This window comes from Gallinula chloropus (genome assembly GCF_964237585.1).
Source record: "Gallinula chloropus genome assembly, chromosome: 27".
Taxonomy (NCBI): domain Eukaryota; kingdom Metazoa; phylum Chordata; class Aves; order Gruiformes; family Rallidae; genus Gallinula; species Gallinula chloropus.
Window position 1 is genome coordinate 1,205,298 of NC_140112.1, and position 22,823 is coordinate 1,228,120.

The 22,823-nt window shown below is 45.4% G+C and overlaps 1 protein-coding gene across 1 annotated transcript in view; it reads left to right on the plus strand.

The window, feature by feature from the left end:
* KDM5B (lysine demethylase 5B) overlaps window positions 1-22,823 on the plus strand; it is a gene marked incomplete at its 5' end in the record, with an annotated part of 53,296 nt that overhangs the window by 27,439 nt on the left and 3,034 nt on the right. Inside the window, 16 exons of the mRNA XM_084275994.1 lie at window positions 697-816; window positions 1,261-1,419; window positions 1,784-1,965; window positions 4,978-5,140; window positions 6,152-6,271; window positions 8,001-8,195; window positions 8,574-8,755; window positions 9,363-9,487; window positions 9,822-9,972; window positions 11,409-11,523; window positions 13,288-13,643; window positions 14,744-14,882; window positions 16,047-16,226; window positions 17,421-17,579; window positions 19,301-19,786; window positions 21,957-22,068. Coding sequence (XP_084132120.1) covers window positions 697-816; window positions 1,261-1,419; window positions 1,784-1,965; window positions 4,978-5,140; window positions 6,152-6,271; window positions 8,001-8,195; window positions 8,574-8,755; window positions 9,363-9,487; window positions 9,822-9,972; window positions 11,409-11,523; window positions 13,288-13,643; window positions 14,744-14,882; window positions 16,047-16,226; window positions 17,421-17,579; window positions 19,301-19,786; window positions 21,957-22,068 — 2,944 coding nt within the window. The remainder of the gene's footprint in view (window positions 1-696; window positions 817-1,260; window positions 1,420-1,783; window positions 1,966-4,977; window positions 5,141-6,151; window positions 6,272-8,000; window positions 8,196-8,573; window positions 8,756-9,362; window positions 9,488-9,821; window positions 9,973-11,408; window positions 11,524-13,287; window positions 13,644-14,743; window positions 14,883-16,046; window positions 16,227-17,420; window positions 17,580-19,300; window positions 19,787-21,956; window positions 22,069-22,823) is intronic.

Here is a 22,823-nt window from a genome sequence, read left to right on the forward strand (position 1 = left end):
TGTTGAGGTCCATACATCATCTTATTTTTCTCTTGGCTCTACTACAAGAAGGAGAAATTGGGCACATTGCCTCATTAATGTTTATGCAGATTTATAAATTAAAAAATACTTTGATTTGGTGAATTAAGTGGAGTAATTTCTTCTCCTGACTGTCAACTTGGGGTGTTGCTTTCACTTCAGTCAGGTGTCTTGCCCATCAGATGCTGTAGTCATAGTCCGTTTGAAGGGGCTGGAGGGCAAATCCTGTGAGGAGCAGCTGAGGGAGCTGGGGGTGTTGAGCCTGGAGAAGAGGAGGCTGAGGGGAGACCTTCTCACCCCTCCCCTGCCCTGCCAGGAGGGTGCAGAGAGGTGGGCGATGGTCTCTCCAGCCAGGGGGCAGGAGATGGGACAAGGGGCAATGGGCTCAAGCTGCCCCAGGGCAGGGTCAGAGCAGATGGGAGGGAAAAGTTCTTCCCTGGCAGAGCTGTCAGGGCCTGGCACAGGCTGCCCAGGGAGGGGGCTGAGTCCCCACCCCTGGGGGTGTTTAACAGTGGGGAGATGAGGTACTGAGGGATCTGGGTCAGCACAGGACAGGGACAGTTGGAGTTGATGATCTTAAAGGGCTTTTCCAACCTTGTGGTTCTGCGATTTATGTAAAATCTAAGCACAGTTTGTCTGTTTAATACATTATAGAAACCAGTATCTCTTTGATTGCAGGAGTGTAATAAGCCTCAAGAAGCATTTGGCTTTGAACAGGCAGCAAGGGACTACACGCTTCGCACGTTTGGAGAGATGGCAGATGCGTTCAAGTCAGACTACTTCAACATGCCAGTACACGTATGTCCCTGATGCCACACTGCAGACTGCATTTTTGTGCTTAGTTAAAATGTTAAATTAGGGTTTGGGGGGGAAATGGGTGGAATTCTGCTTTTGAATGGGACAAAAATCCCAAATCAGAGGCTCTCATTTATATCAGTGACTCTTTGTTCTTGCTGGTGTCCCACTTTCTTGTTCCACTGGCAACTTGGATCTTGAGATTGGGTGGGTTTCTTCCAGTTTTGAAGAAGTGTCTTTAAGGAAGAGAATACTCTGTCTCCCATTCTTGAGAGCACAAAGCAGCAGCATGTTTCTGCTGCGTTTTCACTCTTGTTAAAATGATTTTTCTAATGAGGAAATGCTTTAAGTTAATGAGGGTTCCTCCCTGAGATTGATTTTATGCATGTGCTTTTTTAATACTGATTCCTCCATGTATATACCTTTTTTTTCCCTTCTCCTACCTAGATGGTTCCCACTGAGCTGGTTGAAAAAGAGTTCTGGAGACTTGTTAGTACCATTGAAGAGGATGTGACAGTAGAATATGGAGCTGACATTGCTTCAAAGGAATTTGGCAGTGGCTTCCCAGTTAGGGGAGGGAAATTTAAAGTTAGACCTGAAGAAGAGGTAGGTATAAAGTGGGGGTGTTTTGTGTATCTGGCACAGTATTTAGAGAGAAGAATTACATCAGAGCTTTGAGTAAATAAAATTTGCTGTTATCAGATATTAAAAGACATAGGTTTATCCTAGATATTAATAACTTCCAAACAACAAAGCAAAAGAAGAAGTGTTATTTTAACAGGGCAGGTCAGATAAGGATTGTGAAAGGGGCAGAGGCAATGGAGATTTTGTTCTTTGAGTGCTTGACTTGGTTCTTAGGTTTTTCAGTTGGGAAAATGCTTTTCTTCTGTTGCTCTTTTGGCAGTTTTTCCTTCTTTGGGTTTTCTACTTCACGTTGTATAAACTTTTGACTGTTCTGTTCAATTTTCAGGAATACCTTGATAGTGGATGGAATTTAAACAACATGCCTGTGATGGAGCAATCTGTTCTTGCTCACATCACTGCAGACATATGTGGAATGAAATTACCTTGGCTCTATGTAGGAATGTGCTTTTCTTCATTCTGTTGGCATATAGAAGACCACTGGAGCTATTCGATTAACTATCTGCATTGGTGAGTTTGAGGAATAAACTCAACCTGAGAAGCAATTTTCCTTTTGCTTCCCCTTCCCCCTCTTAATTAGTGAACTAAAATCAGATTCATGGAGTTCAGGCCAGAATAACCCTTGCTGGATTAAATTGACACAGTGTGATTCCTACACTGACTTGCTTTTCAACAAGAGGTCATATTTTGGAAAGAGACATCCATTCCCAGTTTAAAAAAATCCATGAGAGGTGCAGCAGATACTCCATCAAATGTTTTATTATGCTCAATGTAAAAGTGAAAACCATGCAAGTTTGTTGTTTTGTTTTTTTTTAAATCACCTAGCTTCAACTAACAACCTTGAGGTTCTGCATATTTTTTTGTCTGTTAGATAGATCATTCTATCATAAATCCTTTCATCAAGTGAATACTTGTCAACTGGAATGAGGACAGATCTTTGCCAGCTCTTTGATATTCTAAGTAGATTGAACTTCTTCAACTTCTCACCTTACAGCAGCTTTTCTGAAGTTTGAGTTATTATTGTGGCTCTTCCTGTCAAGCTCTTGCCCTTTCCTTGTTCACATGAGTATTCCAGCAAAATGGTAAAACCACATCCCAGCTGGTGGTAGGTCATTGTGGTTCTTTATTGCTGCTCCTGGTGTAGCACAGTCCAAGTAGTCAGTGACTTAAACTTGCTTTCTTAGGACTTGACAGGATTAAAAAGAGAGTTTGAGGCTCAATGGCTGACCAGGATTCACTGTAAAATCATCTTCCTTGTCATGTGCTGCTTTTTTTGTGTGTGTGTCTGGGTCTTTAGTCAGGCTGGGAACTGTTGGAAGGAGAGGACATTGCCCTACCTCCTCTTCATCTATTTCTCCTTCAACATGAAAGTCCTTGATGTCTTTTCATTTGCAGATACTCTTCTGTATTTCCTTTTGACTCAGAGGTTTTAGCCTGGGTTTTTAGCCTATTAAAGATTAATGTGTAGTTGAGGTTAATACTTTTCTTGGCCAAAGGAGTCCATCTTAATGACTCTCCTCTGAAGAGACAATGCTCTGAGCTCTGAAAAGACTTTGGCTTGTGGAATAGTAGGGATGCCATGTTCATCTTCAGTGTTTCATGTGCCTTGAAGAACTCATGTCCTGGTACAGTATTTTGAGCAGATAGTCCCACGTGAACCAGGCTAGAGCAGCAGCCATGTCATACATGTCATAGGGTTGCAGCCAGTTGTTCTCCTGCCTGACTCGAAATCCTGTGTTAGTTCTTGAAATGGTAAAAGGAGAAAACCAAATCTTTGCTTCTGAAGATGCCTGCAGATCATTAAGATGCCATTCCTGGTCAGAGGAAGCATTTCCATCATTGATGTTACTGTTGACAAGGTCACCTGCTTAGTGGATGAGGGAAAGGCTGTGGATGGAGTGTACTTGGACTTCAGCAAAGTGTTTGAGATGGTTTCTCACAGCATTCTCACTGAGAAACTGGCCACCACTGGCCTGGCCAGGTGCAGCCTCTGCTGGGTAGAAAACTGGCTGGATGGCTGGGCCCAAAGAGTGGTGTGAATGGAGCCAAATCCAGCTGGACGCCGGTCACGAGTGGCACCCCCAGGGCTCAGTCCTGGGTCCAGCTCTGTTCAACATCTTTATCAATGACCTGAAGGGAGTGAATGTTCCCTCAGTGGGTTTGCAGATGACACTGAGCTGGGAGGAAGTGTTGATCTGCCTGAGGGTAGGGAGGCTCTTTCAGAGGGGTCTGAACAGACTGGGCCGATGGGCTGAGCCCAATGGGATGAGGTTTAACAAGGCCAAGGGCAGAGTGCTACACATGGGACAGAACAACCCCCTGCAGCGCTACAGGCTGGGGGAGACTGGCTGGAGAGCTGTCAGGCAGAGAAGGACCTGGGGGTGTTGGGTGACTGCAGGTTGAATATGAGCCAGCAGTGTGCCCAGGTGGCCAGGAAGGCCAGTGGCATCCTGGCTTGTATCAAAAATAGTGTGGCCAGTAGGCTGGGGAGGGGATTGTGCCCCTGGACTGGGCACTGGGGAGGCTGCACCTCGAGTACTGGGTCCAGTTCTGGGCTCCTCACCATCAGAAGGACATGGAGGTCCTGGAGTGAGTCCAGAGAAGGGCAACCAGGCTGGGGAATGGGCTGGAGGGCAAATCCTGTGAGGAGCAGCTGAGGGAGCTGGGTGGGGGTGTTGAGCCTGGAGAAGAGGAGGCTGAGGGGAGACCTTCTCCCCCCTCCCCTGCCCTGCCAGGAGGGTGCAGAGAGGTGGGCGATGGTCTCTTCAGCCAGGGGACAGGAGATGGGACAAGGGGCAATGGGCTCCAGCTGCCCCAGGGCAGGGTCAGAGCAGACATTAGGAAAAAGTTCTTCACTGAAAGGTTTGTCAGGCACTGGCACAGGCTGCCCAGGGAGGCAGCTGAGTCACTGACCCTGGATGTATTTAAAAGGCATGTGGACGAGATGCTCAGGGATATGACTTAGTAGAGGACAGGTATAAAGGTTATCTGCATAACCGTAATTTTCTCTGCTGGGTTGCATTGGGTTAAGCTGCTGCTAAAAGGTCTTTGTTCCTACTCTGGATATGGAATTTTTCTTGCTGTCTTTTGCATAACTGTTAAGTTTAAGTTCTCCTTACTGCATGTTGCTTTTATGGCAGTTATGCCCAAGACAGAAAGAACTGGCTGTGGTTGTTAGTTCCAAGAGGGAGTTTGTGTTCATGGTAAAAGACAAACAGCTTATGTTCTGAAGTTGTGCTGGAATCAGCAGAACTTCACTGAGGACTTCTCCATTCTCCTCCCCCTCTCCTTCCCCCTCTTCCCCTCTGAATATTTTATGTATGTGCCTAGAAATGAAGGCAGTTAAGAAGTTAGGTCTGGAGGAGGGAATTATGTAGAATGTGAAGATTCAAGAAGGTACATAACCTTTGCATTCCTTCCTGGTGATATACCCCTCTTTTGACATGGTGTAATTTAAAGCAGAAGACTGAAAATGTAACTTAAAAGATTGCTCATATTTAACTTTTTTTAATAATCTTGCAGGGGGGAGCCTAAAACGTGGTATGGAGCCCCAGGGTATGCAGCTGAACAGCTGGAGGATGTAATGAAGAAGCTTGCTCCAGAGCTATTTGAATCTCAGCCAGATCTCTTGCACCAACTTGTCACCATAATGAACCCGAATACTTTGATGGCCCACGGAGTGCCTGTATGTTGTTGGACTCCTGTGCTACTTCCCCAAACCTCTTTTATTTGCCTTGAATTCTTCTTCAAGCCTGATAATTGAAGCCACTTTTACTGCAGAGATGGTGTGGTGGCTGCCATGTGTGTTGTATCCTCCTTGTCTAGTATAATGTGCCAGTATGAACAGATGGGCAGCGGAATCGTTGCTTTTGGAATTGCTTGGCAAACTCATCTCTGGAGATCCACCTGTAGTAGTGTTCTATTTCTGTATCTCAGCTGGAAAGTTCAGGTTCGACCTTTGAAACAATGGCAGGAGCTCTGTATGTCTGTCTAATCAGACACAATATTTTTGGCATAGAGTTTCTGGCAAGGGGTCCAACCCCATTCTTGCTTTATTTGTCATCCACCTCGTCTTATTTTTCCTGGATAAGTTCTTAGGTATTTTAAAAACATTTTTCATTAGTTTCCATCATACTCCATACTAGATTATTCATGGGAATTATGTCCCTTTACAACTTAATTCAGTTTTGACTAGCTGACCTTGGGACCCAAGGGAAAAATTGGAAAAAGCAGCAAAATTCATGGTGTCTGCTGTGCTTTGAGAAACTTTTTAAAGTTAAAAGATGCAGGAAGACCTGCCTGCTTTTGTGCTGATTGAATACCACCAGAAGTATTAAATTTACAGCAGCATGAACTTTTGATTAGCTCCCAAATTCCTCTTCCCCTTCAGCCTCCTGTGGAAGAGCCTTGCCTGTGCTCTACCTCTGTAACTGTGCACAGTGCCAGCAGGTTGCAGGAGGCACTGGCAGCTGGCATAGTGGTTTGGAGTGGGGGTACAGCCAAATGAAACCCCTTTGCTTCTGGGCTTTTATATGAGAAGTCACCAAATGCTAGTTGTTACTCATGGGCTTGTGGTTTAGCACTGCAAGAAGTTGTTGTAGAAGTAACTAAGAATTGGCAATCCATAGTTGTCTTCACAGCACTCAGGTCTGTTCACATTTGACCTAACACTTGTCTGTCTGTCTGTCTCTCCTAGGTTTATCGAACCAATCAGTGTGCTGGGGAGTTTGTGATCACCTTCCCAAGAGCTTATCACAGTGGCTTCAATCAGGGTTTCAATTTTGCTGAAGCTGTGAACTTCTGCACAGTTGATTGGGTACGTTCCAAAACCAGCTTCTCATTAAGTACGTTGTTCCTAACTGATACACAGCTCTAACCTACTGCTGGTGGACAAATCTGGTCCACAGGTAGATGAAGCCTGTTACTGGAAACATAATGTTTTTCTGAGGGTGTTTCTTTCATGTAGTGAACTTTGGGCTTGCTCTGGCTCTTAAGGTTTGGTTTGAAACTGTATAGTAGGGCTGAAGTATCTTTTAGAGCAGGAGGATGTCTTGTGTGTGCTTAGAATGTGGGAAGCACTGGTGCTGCTGGAATCCACTCCTTTTGTGTCCCCAAATTCCATTCAAAACATAGAATCACAGACTGGTCTGGGTTGGAAGGGACCCCAAGGATCATAGAGTTCCATCCCCCCTGCCACAGGCAGGGACACCAACCTCCAGGCCTGGAGCTACATCATCAAGAACTGGAATAAAATGTTTCTGTTTATTGCACTGGGAGTTCTCCAAGAGGGGTTTTCTACAGCTGGAAAAGAAAGATGACTTGGACTTCTTCTCTACTTTATCTTCTGTGGTTAAATCAGATGTTAGATTTAAAACACATTAGGAATAGTTAATGACTTTGGTCCTCTTGGGGGAAAGGTAAGAGTTGCTTCTGATATGAGGATATCCTTTTGGATAGCAGAAGTGCTGTAGGCTTTTAGGGAAGAATACCTTAATGAGGAGGGAACAGGAAGTTTTAATGTTCAGAGAGAAGGTTTTACAGACCAGTACCTTATTCCCTGTAAGCTTCACTCAGCTTATTGAAACCACAGAGACAGGCACACACTGTGGTTAGTAGGTCATAGTAATGTTTTGCTGCTTGTCTTTTTGCTGACACAACCAAACTTGCTTCAAAGTTAAAAGTGATCATTTCTCCTTCCCAGCAGATTTGGCAGGCAGGCAGTGTTGCCTGATCTCAGAAAGATCCTCTGAGGCTACTGATAGTTCAGATGACTCCTCTTGATTTTTCTTTCCCAAGAAGGTCTTGGCTATTTATAAATGTACCCCATCTAAAAATGCTGCTAGATTTAAGACACCGCTTAGAAGTAGGAGGTGACTAAGATTGGAAGAAAGGCTTCTGCATTATGGCTGTGTTCATGTGCCTGTTGCTTTGGGTTTGGTTTTCCCTTGTCCTTCCATGAGTTGTAACCTGAGCATCACTATGCACCTGGCCAGTGAGAGCCTGAAAATAAAGCTAGGAGTGACCTTCCCAGCATATATTGAATTGTTTGTTCTGATGGGGTTATTTAGGGGCTTTAATGGTTTGTGGAGTCAGCAATTCCTCATGCTGTTGGTGTCCTGTGTAAAACAGCTGTGGTGTTTGAGAGAGAAACCCCGTGTGCTCTGCAACCTGCCTTTGGTGGTCCATCCCTCCACGTGTACGGGCTCTTCCCTTTGCCTCTTCCCCAGCCCCTGTGTATCTTCAGCTTGTGTCTCCCTGAGCCTGCTGTGAATTAGTGATGTGGCTACCTGTAATTATTGCTTCTCCCAGGTGGGTTCACAGGGGAAATGCAATAACTAAACAACTTGCATCCACAGTGAAGGGGTGCCAAGCAGTCCTGGTTTACATGAACTCAGGGTCCTGGTTTCTGTCCTTTTACATGCTGAATTAAGAATATTGTTGCTAGAAGGGTTTGTCTTGGCCTTTCATTTGGCTGGTTTTTGGTTAGTAGTATAAGAAAATCATGCATTTCCCAACAAACTCTTCTTGAATGTTCTTTAATGCAGCTTCCCTTGGGTCGCCAGTGTGTGGAACACTACCGCCTGCTGAACCGCTACTGTGTCTTCTCTCATGATGAGATGATTTGCAAAATGGCTTCCAAAGCAGATGTTCTTGATGTTGTGGTAGCATCTACGGTTCAGAAAGACATGGCTATTATGATTGAAGAGGAGAAGAGGTTGCGTGAGAAGGTTGATAAACTGGTGAGTTGTAGGAGATGAATACGACACCGCGGTGTGAAAGCGTGCTGGGACTTGAGCAGTGGTGTCAGCAGCTTAAAGCTCTGTGGTGCCTCCCTGAGTAGTGGTGGTGTTTTCAGAGAACCCTTTAACATGCATCGTCTTTCAGCATCTGCCCTTTAATGTTGTTCAGATTGACTCTATTCTTTTTAAAGTAATATTTGTTCTTTGAGTAATTCAGCTAGAATAGTGAATTTTTCATTAACCAAGATTTCTGTCTCCCTGGCTCTAGTGTTTTATTTCTGAACGTTGTTATTCCTTTGATAAATTCAGCTTGTGATGCAGTTTGGAATAAATACCTCCTCATTAGAGTTTGAAGCCATGTAACCTGCTCTTTTACAGGGAGTGACTGACTCAGAGAGAGTGGCTTTTGAGCTGTTCCCTGATGATGAGCGCCAGTGCTTGAAGTGTAAAACCACCTGCTTCATGTCTGCTGTCTATTGTCCATGTAAACCCGGATTATTGGTGTGCTTGTACCATGCTGAGGATCTCTGCTCCTGTCCCACCTACAAATACAAACTGGGGTAAGCTTTAGACTGCAGTAACACTGTGTTCTGGAGATGGTTGTTGTATGTGTGGATGCTGCAGTTTGGCTGGTGCCTGCTGTGTTTGTCAATGGTGCTAGTCTCAGTGTTCTATTTTTCTCAATCCTTTGCAGATACAACACCCACAAAACAAAGTGCCTTTTTTGTGCTCATACACAAAGACTCTTTCTTTTCAGCATTCAGCTTTTCTTGCTTTATAATGACTAAAAATTGCTGGATAAGTTAGTTTGCTTTTTGTATTTATAGCCACAAGGTCATCATCCCTTCCTCATGGTCCTTACCGAGCACTACTTTGCTTTTGTTAGCTTTCCTTCCTGTTGTTACCTTTCCTTTCCCATTCATTATGTCTTTGTCTTACATGAATGTACCTTGTCCTGAGACAATTTCACAGTTGCTTCAGTTGTAATGTTGAAATTGCCTTAGAAGGAACGTGGTGTGGTTGGATGTGTCTTGACTGTATAACCCTGGGTGTACAGTAGATCATTTTCTGTGTTGTTTGGACTGATGTGCCTTGATGCCCCTCCTTCCCACCCTCCTCCTGCCTGCTGGGATTTGCTGAAGGGTTGGAATTCTGTGCTGCTCCTAGGTACCGCTATACCCTGGAGGAGCTCTATCCAATGATGAATGCGCTCAAGATGCGTGCAGAGTCGTACAACGAATGGGCTTCCAACGTCAGCGAAGCTCTGGAGGCAAAAATGAACAATAAAAAAAGTAAGTAGCTTACCTTTTGTCTGCAGCACATAAGTTTAAATGGCTCATTTTACCCTTTTTAGTCTCTGAACCTTTGCAGCTTTTGTCCTATGTGATAATCTAAAGCAATCATATATAATTCCATGTTTTAAAGTAAATATTTGAGCTCTTGTAGTTCTAGAAATTACACAGTCTCTGTGTGAGAAGACTGCAAATCACTGACACAAAATATAACTGAAGTTGAAATGGAAATACATTTAATGTGTATATTTAATTGTGTATATTTAATTCAGCCTTATCATTTAAAGTCCATCACAAAGGGAGACTTTTGTTAACTCAGTTTCTTTCCCAAAAGGTCTGATCAGTTTTAAGGCTTTGATAGAAGAATCAGAAATGAAGAAGTTCCCAGACAATGATCTCCTGCGACACCTCAGGCTGGTTACACAGGATGCAGACAAATGTGCCTCTGTTGCACAGCAGCTTCTTAATGGCAAAAGACAAACCAGGTGAGTGTTACTGTATGTGTTTGTGACAAAATTCAGTCACTGAACAGAGATGCCAGGATTCTGTGAGACTTTCAAAATGAAAGTAATCTCTCTGTCTTCTCAGGAGAGCTGTTTTTTACAGGGACATTCACCTTTACTGCATGTAATAAGTTTAAACATCCTGAGCTTTCAATCTTCCTTTGTGTTTGACAGCTGGGCAGTAAACTCATTCTGATATTCCCCAAAAGGACAGATTGGTATGGTATTTCCAGACAAAGCAACACCCAACAAGATACAGTCCACTTGCCTTTGTGCCACAGGGACTGAAATCCTGTCAGTGGGGCATATGTCATTATATTTATTGCACTTCATGCCTTGTGGAAAAATGAAGTGTCTTAACTGTCTGAGAGCTCTGAAAAACACTTGCTTTTTTGTTGGCAGCACTTATATCTGATGTAATTTCTGGTTATCAAAACCATCTTGTGACAGTTTTGCAGTTTAGATACCTGTGTGTGAATATATACACATAAATATTTATCTTGAAAAACTTCTGCCTTTTCCTGGAAGATGCTGTGGAACTACCACAAAAACCAATAAAACACTGTAGACCATAAAACAACCTGTGTTGTATCCAAGACTTTGAATTTGTTTTATTATTCAGCTTACTATGGATTGGGATCACTCCCAATGTGATGTTGCATATCCTTTAATAAAATACCTATTTTTAACATAGAATGGTAAATTAAAATCAATTTTACAGTGTTCTCATTCCAGTCATGCTGGCACATCGTGCTGGGATGTTGTTTTCCTCTTTTGTTTAAGTGACACATTGTGGATTCAATTGCAGCCAGCATTGTAAGAGATTTTTTTTCCCTTTTCTTTTCAGGGTTCTCAGATCTAGTTGACATTGGCTTGAGTTTAGAGAGGTTTTTAATATCAGCCAATTTGTTAACACTTATAAGCCACTCCTTTTGATACAAAGCTTTTTGTTAAAAATGAAAATGATGATTTCAGCCTAAAGAGGATTTTTCAGAAGTGCCTACACGACCTGTGGATAGAAAACCATTCAAAATTGGGATTTGTTCTCTTTTGGTATGGGCATGGGGAGACTGTACTACAATAGCTATTGCAACAGAACCGAGTGGTTCATCCACAATGCCTTTGTGTTCTGGAAAAAAGCCCAATTTTAGTCCATAATAACCAGTGCTCTTCCAAGGCTGAGTAGCTGTTCCAGAAAGCTTTAAGCTGAAAGTATTCTCAACAATAGCTTGTTCTGCTATGGCTCACTGAGGTTTTCCCATGGATGGAGGCGCTGGGCTGCCTGGATGCTTTTGAATGCTCTTGTTATTTGTGAGTAAAGCCTGAGTTACAAGAAATCATAAGCAGACTTTAGAGAAGTTTAGATTTGGTTTAATTTTTGGTGGCAGTCAGCAAAATTGAGTTGTGTGTCGTTGCAGGTACCGTTCTGGAGGAGGAAAGTGTCAAAATCAGCTGACAGTGAACGAGCTCCGGTTGTTCGTGAGGCAGCTGTATGCTCTGCCCTGTGTCCTCAGTCAGACACCATTACTGAAGGTAACTTAGAAAATTGGAGGGGAAAGAACACAAGCACTTGTCACAGTGATGTATTTGTGCTCCATTAATCTCCTGGTTTACTATTTGCACCAGTAATTGTTACCTTTAAACTGGCAGGGCTGGGCAACCCCTGCACGAGTTGCCTGAGAATGGAGCTCTCTGACCTGCTGGTGTTCGTGGGCAGGAGATTCCTATGCCACATAGGGGAATTGAAAGGTTAATATTGCACCAAGTAACATGAAACCAGCAGCAGGATGGGCCTGGGTAGCTACAGATTAAAAGTTTGGGGTCAGTTAACTAGTTTCTTCTTAAAAGTGAAGCCAGGTTTTTCAGAGAACGCTCCAAAGTCCAGAATGCTTTTGAGTGACAGTTCTCCAGTCCTATCACCTTCCTCAATCCAGAATCAGCTTTCTCATAGTCTTGTAGTTTGATGCTCCCCCGTGCCATCAGCCCAGGAAACACTACAGAGACACCCAAGCCCCAGCCACCAGCCTAGGCCAACCCAATGCTTGTGCTAGCAGAGTACCTGCTGGGGCCTCTGAGTCACATCACTCTGTCTCACCACATGATCAGACTTCAGACAAGTTGAAAGTAATTCAAGGTTTAGTTTCAGAACTTGCCAAAATGCTGCATATTACACTTGAGGGGTAATTAAAAAACCCCAGAAATTCTGTGTAGTTGCAATAGATTTGCATATTTGTGACTGTTAGAACAAGGAGGTGGAGTGTCCAGCTCCTGAACCACCTCTTAAGCAGTGTAACTAAATCGTGACCGATCAGCTCAGCCCAGTTTTCTGACTGTTGCTTTAGAAGCTTTATCAGGAATGTGTGAATCAGATTTAATGTAATCCTGTTTACAGTTATTTGTTTATAGCTTTGTAACTCTGTGAAGTTATTTAACTATTGAAAAAGCAGAAGTTCAGAAATGCCAGACGTGCAAACAGTTCTTCTCCATCTGGTGTTCTTGAACAGGGAAATAGCAAACACATATGGTCAGGTTCTTTTATATCATTCTCAACAATCCTAAATTATGTGTAGTTATGCAAATTGGGCTGTTAATATAAATGACCAACAGTTACTGAAGATAGTTCACAATTTAATAGATCTCTAAAAGGTTTTATTTCCATTTGCCTGCCCTGGCAAACAGCACCATTGGCCACGTACCAAAATGTCAACTGTGAAGGAAGAGCTTTGCTGCTGGAATAGTGTTTCAGCCAGAATGAGAAGGCTTGGGCAGGGTGACATGGAATAACACCAGCTTTCACAGTGGGGTTGCACTGGCTCTGTGCACTAGCCTGGCTGAACTGCAAACAGCCACACATACACCTCCAAAACCTTCACAGTGCAGCAGAAATAAGCCCCAGAAGCCCTGTGCCTTTCTCAGCATTCTTCAAAGCCATCTTAATCCTAACCTTGATGGTCTTCAGCCTCCTTAATCATCCCAGAACAAAGCCACAAAACAGCACCAAAGAAACATTTAGTTCTTCCCTTTAGATCTTTTCTACTGACACCTCTTTCCAACACCTGTCTTAGTTAGAAGAGTTTGGAGTGGAATCTCCTTGTTCTGCAATCCTTGAGCTGGTGCCTGAGGAGATGCTGACACACACTGTGTGTTGAAGACACTGTTTAAGTGTTCCAGATGTCTGGATATCCAATTTGCCCTGCACACTGTGTATCTTGCACCACGGTGCTTGCCAGGACGCTGGACATCTGAGATTTGGTAGTGGGTTTTCTTCTGACTTACTCTTGTGTTTGGGTATTTCAGGACCTTCTTGATCGTGTGGAAGCTTTTCAACAGCAAAGTCAAAAACTCCTGTCTGAGGAAATGCCCAGTGCTGCAGAGCTTCAGGAGCTCTTGGATGTCAGCTTTGACTTTGACGTTGATCTGCCCCAGCTGGCTGAACTGCGGACACGCCTGGAACAGGCACGCTGGCTCGAGGATGTGCAGCTGGCTTCCTCAGACCAAAACTCTCTTACTCTGGATGATATGAGACGTCTTATAGACTCAGGGGTTGGACTTGCTCCCTACCCAGCAGTTGAGAAAGCAATGGCGAAGCTGCAGGAGCTCCTTACTGTGTCTGAGCACTGGGATGACAAAGCCAGAAATCTGATCAAGGCCAGGTAGAAACTAAATCTTAGTGTTGCATTTTGTGGTCCCCTGAGCTGTTTAAGGTGGAAATAATTGGCTGTACTTCTGAAGGGGTTTCTTTTGTATGTCCAGTTGGCAGCAATAAGGCAAAACTTCTGCCACCCAGAAGGGAAAAGGGATGGAGAAAGGGGATAAGTGACCCAGTGATTTTAAACATTGCTCTTGGCTTGCAGTATTTGTGGTGCTCCACTATTGTTGTGCAAACACTCCTTGTGCCATATGGAAGGGTTTTAAGATACCTCTTCTTTTCTCTCCTCCTCCAGTGTCAGCTGGAGGATATGTGTCCAGATGAAGCTTAGATATATACCACCAACTGGTAAAGATTTGTTAGAGGGACTATATGGACTGTGTGTAACATTGAGGAGATTTTTGTGGATGAGTTGGTGCTGGGGAGCAGGAAATAAGCTGCATGCATCCTTCCTGAGAGAAATGTTCTTACTGACTGCTTTTTCCTTCTGATTTATAAAAGTAAAATGGGGGAAGAGTGCTGTCTGCTTAAAGTTCAGGAAGGTGGCACAGACTCATATGCAAAGTTTGGGATTCTCAGGGGTTTTTTGTTAAGATTTTTTCCCCATCCTTATACCGTGAAGGTACTTGAGTGTTTCTCATCCACTGCTTAAAAAAATTAACTTCCTAGAGCACAGAACTGGGATAAGCTTGGGTTTAACCCCCAGAATGGGGATGCAGTTGTGTTTGTGCCTTTTTAAAACATCAGAATCAAATTGTGAGATACAGAAAAGGCATCTTTGGGTTTTTTAACCTCATGTAGAACCTGCTGGCTGGTCCTGTTTCAGGGTTCAGCCTGCATTTGAGGATCCAAGGTTCTGTCCTTCAAAAGTTCATAAGTGTTTAATCTCCCTTAAGCCTAAATGTCCAAATATTTCTACTAGAGAGTAAGTGTGGATTTCTGAGAGCCCCCCTGCACTGCTGATGCCCCGGGGTGCAGTGTGCACCTCTGGTGCTGGGCATACCATCATAATTTGGTGTAACCCCTTGGTTTTAATCAGCCAGGTGAGTAGAAACCACCCCATCGTGCTGCAGTGTTTCATGTCAAGATGTTTTGTTTCCCTAGGCCCCGGCAGTCGCTGAGCAGCCTGGCAGCAGCAGTGAAGGAAATAGAGGAGATCCCAGCCTATCTCCCCAACGGGGCCGCGCTGAAGGACGCGGTTCAGAAGGCCAAGGACTGGCTGCAGGAAGTGGAAGCCCTGCAGGTACATAAACAGGCCCGTGGCTTCTTGGGGAGCTGTAGTCTCCTCATCAGGGTAATGCTCTGTGTGCACTTGGTGCTTCAGCACCCTGCTGAGTTAAGAAGGCTTCACCTGTGACTTCAGGGCCCTCAGACATGGCACAGGTGTTCTCTGAGTGCTGCTATTTTTACTTCTGTTTCTGGGCCTGCTTTGTATTGCTTTGCCTTTGCAGTTAACTGACTGCAATAAAAGCTGGAAAGGAGCTATGAAGGAAAATCTAAATTAAAGAAGATTTTATAGTATGGAACTTTGCCTTCAGTAACAATTAACTGGTAGTCACATACCATTCTGCATCACAACTGCACTCCTCTAACACAGGAGATGGAGCAGGGGATGCAATCAAAGGTCTGCTTGGAGACTCCTGAAGTAACAAAGCTTCTGTAAAGCATTTTCAAGTTACCAGTAACATTTTTTCACAGCCTTCATTTGCTTGACTAAACAGGTAACTTTCCCGTAGCATCCTGTAGGGGGGGGCCTTGTACTTGCTTCAGTTTTCAGGACGCCTGTTTGGAGTGTTCCTCATGTACCACACTGTGGATAATCAGGTCTCACCAAGACCTGATGACACCAGCCTGTTAATACTCGTATCAACCCTAGCAGTGGAATCCCCTCCCCTGAGGCTCCATAGGATTCATTTGCTATGTCCATGTCTGTATTATCAGTGATATTTCAGACATGCTGTGATCGAGGGGTGTTCCCTCACTTGCTCACCATTAAGCATGACTGGTCTGCAGGCTGTTTCTTATTCTGTCCCAGTATGGTCAGCCTTTGACATCCAAGATTAAAATACTTGTAACTTTGTAGCAGTTTTGTCTGAATTTTGAGGTGGAAGTTACTTGATTTCCTCTTCTCCATTCCCTTTGCCATCCATCCTCTTCCATTCTTACATCTCCTTCCAGCTTGGAGTGGTTTCCATGTTCACACTCTGAAATCAGTCTTCAACTGAGCAAAAATTTATGGATCCCACTCCCCTTCCTGTTTTTTTTGTGGGTTTTTTTATGTTCTTAATTTCTTTTACAATCCAACAGCAGTTTAACTCACTCCTCTTTTTTCCCCCCTCATGTCAGCAGGTTCTCTGGAAGCTGGGTCTTGTCTACATAAAGCATTTCTTTATTTATGATCTGGCAGGTTGGAGGACGTGTGCCTGTGCTGGACACACTAGCAGAACTTGTCACAAGAGGTCGGTCTATTCCAGTGCATCTGGACTACCTGCCGAGGCTGGAGTCCCTGGTGTCCGAAGTCCAGGCATGGAAGGAATGTGCAGCTAACACGTTTCTGTGTGAGAACTCCCCTTACTCTCTTCTGGAGGTAAGACATGTCAGCCCTGAGAAGACCAATGACACACCAGTGAAAGCTCATTGCAGATACAGAACTAACTCTGTAACTTGAGGCTGCACCTCAAGTGCTGGGTCCAGTTCTGGGCTCCTCACCATCAGAAGGACATGGAGGTCCTGGAGCGAGTCCAGAGAAGGGCAACCAGGCTGGGGAAGGGGCTGGAGGGCAAATCCTCTGAGGAGCAGCTGAGGGAGCTGGGGGTGTTGAGCCTGGAGAAGAGGAGGCTGAGGGGAGACCTTCTCCCCCCTGCCCTGCCCTGCCAGGAGGGTGCAGAGAGGTGGGCGATGGTCTCTTCAGCCAGGGGACAGGAGATGGAACAAGGGGCAATGGGCTCAAGCTGCCCCAGGGCAGGGTCAGAGCAGATGGGAGGGAAAAGTTCTTCCCTGGCAGAGTTGTCAGGGCCTGGCACAGGCTGCCCAGGGAGGGGGCTGAGTCATCTTCCCTGAATGTGTTTAAAAAAGGGTAGATGAAGTATTAAGGGATCTGGTTTATCTTAGGATGGGAATGGTTGGACTTGATGATCTTAAACGTCTTTTCCAACTTTGTGATTCTGTGAACTTGGGAAGTAGCAGTAGATATTAAGTATCTTTGCAGGATTGCATTACTTGCTTTAACATAGGTCAGTCTAGTAACACTTAGACTTTTAATGATAACTTTGAACTGTTGAAATGCTTAAGATTTACCTGGGCTTTCTCTGTTCTTTTTGATCAGTGGCTAACAAGAGCATACTGTGCTGCAGCCTCCCAACATCACTGTGAATGTGGGAATATTGACATTTGTGGCATTGAACTTACACTCTTTAATCATAGAATCACAGACTGGTCTGGGTTGGAAGGGACCCCAAGGGTCACAGAGCTCCAACCCCCCTGCCACAGGCAGAGACACCAACCTCCAGGCCTGGAGCTACACAAGGTTGCCCAGGGCCCCATCCAACCTGGCCTTGAACACCCCCAGGGATGGGGCACCCACCCCCTCTCTGGGCAGCCTGTTCCAGCCCCTCACCACCTCATCACAAGAGGTCTAGCTCTACCCATTCTCCAGATAACCTCATCCTAGTCCCACAGCTCTTTGGGAAAAAAATAACCCCTCAGGAATCCCCATTCTAACCAGTCACACGTGGCTGTGCTGGGGCAGTGTTACAGACAGTGCTGCTTTTGTGCCCAACAGGTCTTATGTCCCCGATGTGATATCGGGACGCTGACCCTGAAGAGGAAGCAGAAGAAGTCAAAGGAGCCAGCGCCCAGTGGGAAGAAGAAAAGCACTAAGCTGGAGACCCTGAGTGACTTGGAAAGAGCTCTCTCTGAGAGCAAAGATACTGCATCTGCGGTATGTGCTTTGAGATCTTTGTGAACTGGAGTTTCTTCTGAGTTCTCTGAATCCATGTGTGTTTACCTCTTGTACAGGACTGTTCTCCACTCATTGCTTGCACTGCTCCTCTGCAGAAGATCATCTGTGACTGTGCTTTTCTGTTCTGGCTTCAAACTTCCTAAAATTGCTTTTAGAGGAAAAAACACATGTTGCCTTCATGCATGAGGTCGCCTTGCAGTTTGCCAGGGGATGCTGTAGCCTAACAGAGCATAGGAAAATCAAAAAATTGAGACCTGTTTTCTGCTACCCTAACAAAACCTTATTAAAGATGGGATAGGGTTTGCCCAAGTCTGATAATTTCAAAGCATGCTCCATTTATAATTAAAACACCATAAGTAATTTAAAATAAAAAATCCCTTGTGCATTGTAAAGTGAGTAAAACACTGGTTCTGGATGGAGTAGGGTTAATTGCTGCTGATGAAGTGCTCCATCCCATCCAAGATGATGTATTTTGGACCCTCTGTCACTGTCAGATTAAACCATGTCCTTGATGAGGAGCAGTAGACTGATTTGGAAGGGTTTGAATACATGGAAGTTGTAACTTGTGGCAAATACTTAAACCTGCACATTCAGTGCTCTGGTTTTGGCCACCCTTGTCTGGAAATCCAGACTCTGAGGCTGTGTCCCTGTGAGTGCTGTAAGAGGAGACCAGGTCCTTCTAATCACACACCCGTCTCCCCTTTTGCTAGATAAGGGTGGTGCAGGTGCTGGGTACTCACACAGGCTGCAGCCAGGAAACTCAGTTTGTTCAGTGTGTCAGGTTTTGCCTCTGACATGAGGGGACAAGAGTCCTCTCACTGTTGCAGTCCAGGTGCTTTGACAGCCTGGCACTGTGGCTGCAGTGCTCAGCACCCATAACACAGAGTGCTGTACTGCCTGGGCTGGGCATGGGTCTGTCATTACTGACTTTTCTCTAATCATCATATTTCAGAGCCTTAATATGAGAAGTACCTATTGTGTATATGTTTATAAACCATTCTATATGTGTTTCTATAATGCATAGAATTTATTAACTGCAGCTGCTACTAACAGTCTTTATGAAAATGAAACATATTCCTGTTCTGAGTGGCAGCTGATGATAGAGATTCCTGGGGAAAAAGGACCCTGAGTGCACCTGAATTTCCTGTTTGAATGACACGCTGGACACTTGGTGTTCACAAACCCCAGGGCGAGTCTGTAGGGCAGGGTATGGCCCTGGGCACTCGTGGTGTGTGTGGGGAGGGTATCAGACATGGGTTTGTAGTTCTGAACGCTGCCCAGATGTGTGTTACTGTTGTAGGTGTCAGGCTGTGTATCTGGGAAGCGTTCAGAGAGGTGTACCTGCAAACCACATCCATGCTTGGTGCAGAACTTAAGCTGCTTTAGTGAAGGGCATGGTTTTGTTGTGTGAAGCAGGAAGGACTTGGTACAGAGAGGAGGGGAGTCAGGAGTTATTTTTTATAAAGGAAATACCTTCATACCTCTGGGCCTGATGCAAAAAAGAAGAGAACTGGAGTCACAGAGCTGCACATCTCAAAACTGCTTCACTTCAGATATTCAAAGCCTTGGTCAGGGCCGAGGAGCTGCTTGTCAACCTGAAATCCTCACTGGCACATCTGGGAAGTGTGCAGGGGTCAGCCTGTTTCTCGTGGGGTAACCTCCTTTCATGATTACATGCCTCTCTTTGAACTCCCTTTCAGATGGCTACTCTGGGGGAAGCCCGGCTGAAGGAGATGGAAGCGCTGCGTTCTCTGCGGGCAGCGAACGAGGTGAAGGTGCTGGCCAGTGAAGAGGACACAGAGCTGAAAGTCTGTCTGTGCCAGAAGGAGCCGGCCGCTCCCATGATACAGTGTGAACTCTGCAGAGGGTTCTTCCATATCGGGTGTGTTTCTGTGCCCAACAACTTGCAGGGACCTCGTGTGTGGCTCTGCCCACACTGTCACCGGTCGGAAAAGCCACCACTGGAAAAGATCTTGCCACTGCTGGCCTCCCTGCAGCGCATCCGGGTGAGGCTCCCGGAGGGAGACGCCTTGCGGTATATGATCGAGAGGACTGTGAACTGGCAGCACAGAGCACAACAAATGTTATATTCAGGGAATCTAAAACTTGTACAAGACAAAGTTGGCTCAGGACTATTGTACAGCAGATGGCAAGCCACGGCAGGCCAGCTGCCAGAGACAAACAAGGTGAGGGCTGAGCGGCGGCGTCGGGGTGCTGGGTGGCGGTGGGTGGCGGGTGGTCAGCAGGAACGCTCTGTAACACCTCTCTGGGTTCGTTGCCTCTGCTTAGAAATACTGGGGAGGCAGATTGTTTATGTGGTGCTTTACAGGTAGGAATTGAGGTTCTGCTGCAATGGTTAGCCAAGGGTGCATGTCCTCCAGCAACTGCCTCATGTTCTCTGCAGGAGTCCTGGGAACAATTACTCCTACAGAGCCCATTTCCCTCTCACCTCCCAGCTCCTGTGCTCTAACATGGCCCTGAGAACAGCAGAGTTGCTGAAGCTGTTGTCAGGAGTGTGTAGTTCTCCATTAGTCTTTATGTTCATCTCTTCCAAGTATTTCAGGATAGTTTTAAGTGTTGGGAATTAGGAGTGCTACCAGCTTAGCTCTCAGAAAAGGTTGTTTTCAACAGGGTGTCTTTATCTGCCACTGCTACTCCATCCCCTTCCCACTTGCACCGGGGCTCCCAGCTGAACGTTCTGGTCATGTTGCTGAGTTAAGATCCAGCAGCTGGTTCAGGTGTGGTCAGGAGGGAGTTTCAGACTTCTCCAGTGATAATCTTCCAGCAAAAAGCATGGAGAAAGTGGGAAGTGGGTTAACCATTTATACTTTTCCCAAGATGATGAATACAGGGGGAAAGATCTGAAAGGTTCCTGCAGCATAATGAACAGAAAACACCACAAAAGGAAATGTGCTCCACTGCTTTTACTTTTTGTTTGAAACCCCTTGCTTTTGCTCATCAGCCCTGATAGGGTGAAATCTCTGCATGTTTGTTCTCATGCCCAGCTATGTTAAAACAAAAGATGTCAGGCATGCTGGAAGAGGGGTCTGGTAGCTGCTTCTCAAGTAGCTCAGGTAGGCAAGCCTGGGTTTAGGAATTAAAAGTATATTTAGATGTCTATGAGAAAAATTCTCTTAATTATGATTTGAAAGTGTCTTTTCACTACACCAGTTAGTATAGCTGAAAAAAAATGGGCAAGATCTTGGCATAGAAGATGATATTTGAGCCAGAAATGGAAACAGAAAGCTTTGTTGTGTTGGTTGGGCATGGTTCCATGAGGTTCCTCTGACCTGAAAGCAGTCTGTCTATTTTTGTGTGCTGTGGAGCTCAAGTCAGCCAACCTCCTAAATCACAGTAACTTGTTCAGGTCCTTGTGACCACCTTTCCCAGCCTTTGTTGGGAAACTCCCTGGGAAGCTCAGGGGAGGAGCATCTGACCACTTACATCAGCTTGGGTCCCACCTGGGCCTGAGCTAAGGACCCTTCCTGGAGACAATGATACTGAGTGAGGGCAGGTCAGAGGTGGCCTCCAGAGCCACACTGGGTTTTTTGGTGAATCCAGTGTCTTGGCATTGCTGTCCTGTCCTGTGAGAATTCTGTTTTCCCATTACCTGGGGCAATCCAACACTCATTTCGCCAGAGAACCTCGTAGCAGCAACCACTGGCATTGGGCTTCCTTGGCACTGGCCAAGTGAGGACTGTGGAGCCCTTAGATGAGTATAGAAAAATTCACTTGAAAAACAGCTGTGAGAAGTGATGAGAGCTGGATTTTGAAAGGGGCCCATACACTGGAATGGGTGAGGTAGACAGTGTTTTGGAAGACACCTGCTGAGGTCCTTTCTGACTCCCCTGAGTCCAGCACATGTTTTGCCCTTGGCATGTCCTGTACATGCTGAGGTGAAGAGAAAGGCTTCAAAACAGTTTGGTGTCATCAGATCAAGGCAGGGAGAGATCCCACCTTTATTGTGAACAAAGGAAGGAGCTGTATTACTTACCCTGACTCAATCTAGAGCTGAAGCCTTCACTTCCACGAGTCCAGGGTTATCCCTGCCGTGACTCTGTGCCCATCTCTGCCCTGCAAGCTCATTCTCTGATAGAGCTGGGTGCTGTGTGAGCCAGGGCCAGCTCCTGAGCTCTGTGGAAAAGCCAATTCACACTAACAGCTCTGGCAGTGAAGTTGCTCTTGCCTGCTCCTAGGTGTAGGATGCAGAATACAGGTGTATGAGACTGGACAGTTTCCAGGAATATAAGATTTAAGCAACTGTAAGAGAAAGAAGTATTGATTCTATTGCAGTTGATGCTTCAGAACTACATGTTTAGTGACAACATCTCTGTGTTTGGTCTTTTATTTCCCTAGGTTTCCCAGACAATTGGAGCAATGTCATTCTCCATGCCTCATGACTGGGATAACAGAACCATGTATTTACATTCTCCATTTTCGACAGGACAGCACTGCATCCCACTTCATGGTTTGTAATCTTCCCTTTGATTTGATGTTTTTAGTTTTCCTTTACTTTTTCTTTCCCCCTGTGTTTAATGGACAAGAGATGGTGTCCCAGTCAGCAAGTGGGGGAGGAGTGTGCCTGGACGTTGAATCTGGTTGCTTCTCCATCCCCTCTGCAGCTTTGGAACTTAATGTTCAGCCTTGGCAGAGGGTGATTTCTTAACAGTACAGGTTGCCCACCTGTAAGGAAAAGGTGTGGTGCAGTAGGACAGGAGGTGTGAGGTGAGAGCTGGCCTCTTCCCACACATGCAGCTCTTGGTGGGCTTGTGGGAAGGGGACATGGAGAGGGGAGACCACTGGAGTGGTAGGAGGTGGATGGGGACAGTGTAGGGGAGTGGTGCTGGAGACCACAGGGTAATTAACCCATAGGACATGCATCCACTGAAGTTTTGCTGCAGCACAACTGTTAGAGCCACAGAGACTTGAGTTGTTCTGAGCTGCTGTGGCTGGTGCTGTGCTCTGGCTCACTCAGTGCAGGTTCTGTGTGCTTCCTAGCTCAGACTGTGTGTTCACTGGGCTGACAGAGACCTGCTGGAAACTGCATCGTTTTACCACTCTGTAAAAGTTATTTATCATTTCTTTCCTCCTGATGCATAGTGCTCCAGGGACACAGGGTTCACCTTACCCCTGTGGTGTTGAGTCAGTGCAGCTTAGCCCATAGTAACATTACACCAGACACTCACCTCAGTGTAACGTTCCAGTTAAAATCCCACAGGGCAG